General features: G+C 57.4%; 1 protein-coding gene across 1 annotated transcript in view; it reads right to left on the bottom strand.

The window, feature by feature from the left end:
• The window catches only part of ITGAL (integrin subunit alpha L), a 35,582-nt gene that overhangs the window by 11,753 nt on the left and 17,232 nt on the right, over positions 1 to 6,597 (bottom strand). The window contains exons 2-9 of the mRNA XM_029913786.1: positions 2,787 to 2,895; positions 2,110 to 2,204; positions 1,961 to 2,025; positions 1,548 to 1,662; positions 1,101 to 1,231; positions 769 to 914; positions 451 to 589; positions 153 to 303 (exon numbers count right to left, since the gene is read on the bottom strand). Coding sequence (XP_029769646.1) covers positions 153 to 303; positions 451 to 589; positions 769 to 914; positions 1,101 to 1,231; positions 1,548 to 1,662; positions 1,961 to 2,025; positions 2,110 to 2,204; positions 2,787 to 2,895 — 951 coding nt within the window. The remainder of the gene's footprint in view (positions 1 to 152; positions 304 to 450; positions 590 to 768; positions 915 to 1,100; positions 1,232 to 1,547; positions 1,663 to 1,960; positions 2,026 to 2,109; positions 2,205 to 2,786; positions 2,896 to 6,597) is intronic.

Raw genomic sequence — 6,597 nt, 5'->3', positions numbered from 1 at the left:
CAGTGCATGCACCAGGGGGCGCTAGGGGCTGTGCATGTCCAGTGCATGCACCAGGGGGCGCTAGGGGCTGTGCATGTCCAGTGCATGCACCAGGGGATGCTGCCAAGCTGTGTCCTCCACACTCCAGGCCACACACCAGGTGGCGCCGGTACCTTCGATGGCGTAGATCTTGGCCTGAAGCTCACTGAAGAGGCCTTTGAGCTTTTCGAAGCTGTCGAGCACCTTGACGAACTGGCTCGTGGGCTCTGAGGCGAACCGCGCCAAGAAGGCCTGGGACTCGTTCCGGTGAAAGTTATTGCCAATCTGGAGAGAGCGAGAGAGGACGTTGGAGCCCATGTCAGTCCCAATGGGCCAGGACACCTGGGTTCTCTCCTCAGCTCTGGGAGGGGAGTGGGGTCTAATGGGTTAGAGCAGTGGGGGGCCGGGAGCCAGGACTCCTGGGTTCCTTACCCCAATGATGTAGCGAACAATGTTCTTCTCTTTGGCAGCGTTCACGTTCCCCGAGTCAGTGGGGTCTCCGTCCGTGATAATGATCATCACTCGCGTCACATCTTCCCGGGCGCCACGCTCTGGGGTGAACACCTGGTTTCTGCAGGACACAGGGAAATGGTGCAGACGAACTCAGAAGTAGCCACTTCCAGAACTGGGCACAGGAGCTGTTTTTACAAGGGTCCCTCCCCGAGCACTGAGATGCAGCCACCTCTGGGGTGGGGCGTGGGGGGCTGGTTATCATGGGTCCATCTCTCCCTCCCGCCCCTGGTTACTCACGCAACATAGTTGATGGCTTTGAAGGTGTGTGTCAGGCTCGTCATGTGTACCACTTTCCTCAGGAGTTCCCGGGGATTTCGGTTTCGTTCGTAATCGTTAAAGTCAAATTCTGTCTTCACATTCAGGGAAAACTGCACTGCGGCAAACTGGCGGGGAAGAGGGGCTGTCAGAACAGCTGTACAGCTCTCCTTAGAGCCAGGCTGAGACATGGGGCATGGCCAGGACCCCCCACAACACAGTGTCCCCTAGTGCCAAGCTGGGAGATGGGGCCCGGTCAATGTTGGTAGGGCAGTGCCCCCTAGCACCAGGCGGGGCAGGAGTCTCTCACATACACGTATTGTGGAGTTTCCCAGCTTCTCCATCACTTCGATCATGAAGTCCTTGATGGCTTTGAACTGGTCAGGGTTCATGCTGCCTGATCCATCGAAGAGGAACACCAGATCCACATTCCCCTTTAGGCATTCTGTGGGGAACCACCAGAGAGGGTTGGAGCGTGGAGTGGGGGCTTGGAGCCAGGACTCCTGGGTTCTATCCCCAGCTCTCGGAGGGGAGTGGGATCTGGTGGGTTAGAGCGGGGCGCCAGGACTCCTGGGTTCTCTCCCCAGCTCTCGGAGGGGAATGGGGTATGGTGGGTTAGAGCAGGGCGCCAGGACTCCTGGGTTCTCTCCCCAGCTCTCGGAGGGGAGTGGGGTCTGATGGGTTTGAGTGGGGAGCCAGGACTCCTGGGCTCTATGGGAAGGCAACGGGGTCTCAGTGCTTTGAGTTTGTCAGTTCCTTACTTTCAAACCCTGGTGTCATCTCCTTGGGCTGCTCCAGGTGTCCCTTGAAGAGGTAGCAGATCCCACTCAGGTACTGGTTCCCATCACACGTTCGGCTCAGCCCAGAGCCGCAGGCCTATGGGGAGCACCGAGCAGGGCAGTTACCAGCCATGTATGGAATGGGGGTGGGGGGGGAGCCCATAGGACTGGAAATCAGCATGTCTATGACTGAGCCAAACCCGACAGGGAGGGGAGATGGGGACGGGACCTGGGTCTCCAGGTATGAGCCCAACAGCAGGAGAATCCAAGAGGGGATGGCAGCGAGGGAGACGCCCCATCTAGCCTGTCCCCACCTGAGGCAGGAGCGTCCCCAGCAGAGCTGGAGACGTCCCATCAGGGCCTGTCCCGCAGCCAATGCCCCCCCGCACACTCACGATCATCTGGGCATCTGCGCCACTGCTCGCCAAGGACATGCCGAGATGCGCTGTTTGAGCACTCGCTGCAAGGAGAGGGAAATGGGGTCAGTGCTTCGCCCTGTCCGGTGCCCCTGTCCCCTGCCACCCCGATTTCTCCCCAGACCCACCCGGCAATGGGATGGGCTGGCAGGAGCCTTTCTTCACAGCACATTGGTACAGCTCCCCGGTGGAGTTCTGATCACCTGGCGCTCCCACGATGATACTGTAAAACAAGGCAGCTCAGACGCCGGGGATGGGACATACCCGCTTGCCAGGGACCCCACACAGGGTGGAGCTAGAACCCAGGCGTCCTGACTCCCAGCCCCCTCCCGGCTCTAACCCGTGATGAGTCCCCACCTCCTTCCTGATTTCTGGGTTCCAGTTAGTCCTTCATTGGGTCACACACACACACACAGTGCTACCAGCTGTGGCCCCTGACATGCTCTCACTTCCCAATTAGCCCTGGCAGATGCCGCCTGCTTTCGGGTAGTGAAAGCGGAAGAGGGAGTCAGCATCATGGTTGGTGCATGACCCAGTGTGGACCGTACACAGGCTGGGGGGATCCCACCGGGAACGAGCGGGCAGGGGCCTGGCCGTCCTGGACACTGAAATGCACCACAGTCTGGGGCCTAGTTACAGAACGGTACCTCCTACGTCATAAACTAAACCCCACTGGCCTCCCAGAGCTGGGGCTAGAACCCAGGAGTCCTGATTCCCAGCCCCTGCTAATCCATTAGATCCCACTCCTCCCTTCGCTGGACGCCAGGTCTCTCTTGCAGTGCGGGGGGGGGGGGGCGGCACTTACCTTGCATCTTTGAACTGCAGCACCTGGTACCCAAAATTCCTACTCGCATTGGAGGCTAGCACCTCCGGGTGGACGGTGTCAATGTTGTACCCCAGGGTGGGGGCTGGTCCTACAGGGGAATGGGGTATTGAAGGAAACTGAGTCAGAGCAGCTTTCACCGAGCATCCTCCTGCGCAGCCACCTCCCACTCCAGAGTGGGGACGCGGTTACTCAACCCCTCTAACCATAACCCTGCCCTAAGGCTTTGACCCCAACATCCCCCGTAGAGGCGACGCCTGGCTGCCAAGAACCCTGACCGGCTGCCCTATCCTTTCGCTCTGCCTTTCACATGCGCACCCGCTCTCTTGCATGGGAACCCTGCCCTGGTTATATCAGCTGCGCCGTGTGGTTAGTGACTTGTGGGCTGAGGCCAGCCCCACTCCCGGCCTGGTCCTCCCGGTGTCGTTTAACACCTCTCCACCCTGCTTGCATCATGCTGCAGTCAGTGTGTGACTAGCTGACAGGAGAGCTCCCAGCTCGCTGGGGGGCCCAGGGAGAGCTCCCCACATAGGCAGCCCTCACCCCAGATCCAGCCCCTCAGCGAGCAAGGGGGACTGGTCAGTGAAACTTGCAGGACAGGAAATTTGTGCAGGGACCCAACAAACTCACCTCACCCAGGGAACCACTGAACAGGTGTCTGCCCTGAGCCAGCCCCTCCCCTGTCTATTCCCGCCCCCGCCCCCCCCCCCCCCCCCCACCTACCTTGGATCTGGCACCCCCTAGCCTAGAGGGTCCCATTCCCTGTTCCCTGGGGCTGGATCAGAGCTGGGGCACCCTCGAGGGGAGGGGAAAAAGGTGCCATGTCCCATCCCTAGGAGTAGGTTCCAGCCAGGGTAGTTTTTCAACCCAGATCGGACTTGAATCCACAATCCCTGGCTTAGGAAGCCAATGCCTTATCTATTAGGCCACTGGAGCTGCTCACAAGGAGTGACTCTGTGAACATGCTGTTTTCTGTACCTGCTCTATGCTAGGGCCCTCTGGATTGGCTAGGCAGGTAGGTTGCACCGTGATAGGAGGAGAGGGGCATCTGTCCCCAGCGTGATCAGGGACCCCTTGCTCCTGGGCTGATCTATGTGGTTTGTGAAGGGAGGGGAACGCAGTTGCCTCTTCTTGCTGTGGGGATGAGAAGATACGTGACCATGCACTGCAAGGCAGGGGGGAGTGAAGGGGTGCTCCCAGAGGCTCCAGAGGTTGGGGCATCTGGTGGGTCTGGGGTGGCCTGCACAGAGCAGGCGAAGTGGTCGGGCCCAGGCTGGGCATAGGCAGCTGCTATTCACTAAGCCTGAACGTGGCCCACAGTGCTCCGTCCCAGCGGGGAGTAGAGCAGCACCACGTCTGCCAGGGGTGGGTTGGGGCATCGCTCCGTGGGGGCAGAGTTAAGGTTGCATTCGGGGGGGGGGGGGGGGTGGCACGTCCCTTACCGCTGCGTGTCCCATGTGCAGAGGGTTACGTTTAGCTGCTCTCCATTTCTGGGAAGCGCACGAGGGCAACCAGAACTCTGCCTTAAAGTATTTGAACGGGAATTTCCCTTGTTTTTTGAGGAAGTTGTTTATAGGGCTTGGACACCAGAGATCACACCGTAGCTGCTTGGTTACCAACTCTAGCCCTTTCCTGGCCTCTACATGACCCCAGTGGGGTCATTTCCTCTAGAATTTGACATTTCTGTCAGATCTCCTTTCACCTGGCACCACAGGGGTGAAACTGATCAGTGGTGCAGACTGGCTCCGTTGCCGCAGGACGCTGAATGCCGTTCCGTGTTCAAAGCTACCGGGTCGACCAAGGGCAGTAGCCTGGCAGTGCGTTGGTGATGTGGACTTCACAGCAGTTCTGAGAGCTGGGCTCTCTGCTGCGGGTTGATCCCTGATGTCGGCGGCCCCCTTCCCAGCCCGCCCGTGATGAGAGTCTCCCGGCCATTTGCTTTGTTTGATTGCACTCTGCCGCTGCTCAGAAAATGGACAAGGAACCAGCAGCAGGAGCGCATGGGGCTAACGCTGAGGCAGCTCCGATGGAGCTAAGGTTGAGAACTCTTTTCTGTCTGAAGGCTGACTTTTCTCAGTGCTCTAAAACCTTTCCAGACGACTGGACCCCTCTCAGGAGTCGGATTTGTCTTGCGTACCCCCAAGTTACACCTCACTTCAAAACGACTTGCTTACACAACCACACATAAAAACACAAACGTGTCCCAGCCACACTAGGACTGAACAATTGCTGCCTTTCTCGTTTTTACCATGTAATTATGAAATAAATCAATTGGGATATAAATATTGTACTTACTTTTCAGTGTATAGTGCACAGAGCAATATAAACAAGCCGTTGCGTGTATGAAATTTTAGTTTGTACTGACTTCGCTAGAGCTTTGTCTGTAGCCTGTTATAAAACTAGGCAAATATCCAGATGAGCTGATGTACCCCCGGAAGGCCTCTGTGTACCCCTCGTTGGGAACCACTGCTCTAAAATCCATATGCTTATTCGTACTGCTTTGAAATCTGGTGCGCCTCATGGGCGTGCTGGGTAGAGTTAGTGATCCAAATCTGGAGTCATTTGAGCAAGACGTTTCCGAGGTGCCACCCGCCCCCAAACCCAGCGTTCCTTACGGTTGAAAGATTCTGCCGAAGTTTTTTGCACAGACCTGGGGATCAAACCATGTGTCTGATTGTGCTCCAAATGGTCTTAATCGCTTCACATTTAACCGAACTACTACATAGGGCGACCAGATGTCTCGATTTTATAGGGACAGTCCCGATTTTAGAGTCTTTTTCTTATATGGGCACCTATTACCCCCCACCCCCATCCCGATTTTTCACATGTACTGTCTGGTCACCCTACTACTGAATGACATCCTCTGCCCCTACGGGGAATCCAAATGGAATCTGAAACAGAGTTTGGCTCTTTAGATGGGCGTGTGCCTAACAGCTGTGAACCAATCGGATTCCACAGACTTGTGAAGAGGCTTGTCAGAGAGAAATTAGTCCCAGGCCCTGATTGGCCCCTGGGCGAGTCACCCCCAACCCTTGGCAAGAAGATGAGCTGCAGGCGTGTGGCCCCTGTCCACGGGCTGTTGTTAGTTGGGGGATGGGCATTCTTGAGTTCAGCAGGGGCTCAAACTATTATTATTTTTAAAGAAAAAGATGAAATATGTGAATGTTTGCTGGGAGGGGAGGGGGAAATAGGGGTAAAGGCATGGGGAGGAGGGGCTGTGGCAAGGAGTGGGGGGATTATGGGAAGGGGACCACAAGGGGTCGGGGAAGGGGGTGAGGACTGGAGAAGTGACATAGGGCTGGGTGGCAAAGTGAGTGAAGGGATTAGGAGAGGGGGCGCGCCTGCCCCATATTCTCCCCTCCTGTTTGTGGTCTGGGGTCTGGGGGTGTCTGAGCCATTCTAGGTGGTCTGAGGCGCTTTCTCTGCACCCCCCCCCCCGTGAGCTGCCATCCGGGGAAACTCTGCTCTACCCTGTAAGTCTGAGCCCCTCTCCCTGATGCTCCCATATGAACCAGCCTCTGGAGCAGCCCTGCACCTCTGGGTGGCAGCTGAGAACAGGCCTATGGGGACCCTGCACCAGGACCACGCTGCTAGGGGCGTGGCTACACTGCCACCTTAAGTCGTCGTACAGCCACCACAGCAATTAAAGCGGCATTTCACGGCCACGCTAGCTCCGTCCATCGTCCTCACCAGGAGCGCATCCACTGACATTGTGGGGCACTGACCGCTGAAGCCCCCCTCCCCCGCACGGGGCTGACAGCCAACCGGCAAGGCAATGCAAGTAACTGCAGTG

This window comes from Terrapene carolina, unplaced genomic scaffold, assembly GCF_002925995.2.
Source record: "Terrapene carolina triunguis isolate 2854851 unplaced genomic scaffold, T_m_triunguis-2.0 Scaffold926, whole genome shotgun sequence".
NCBI classification, from domain to species: domain Eukaryota; kingdom Metazoa; phylum Chordata; order Testudines; family Emydidae; genus Terrapene; species Terrapene triunguis.
Note: the sequence above shows the minus strand (reverse complement) of the source record. Positions and strands in the feature narration are given on the sequence as shown.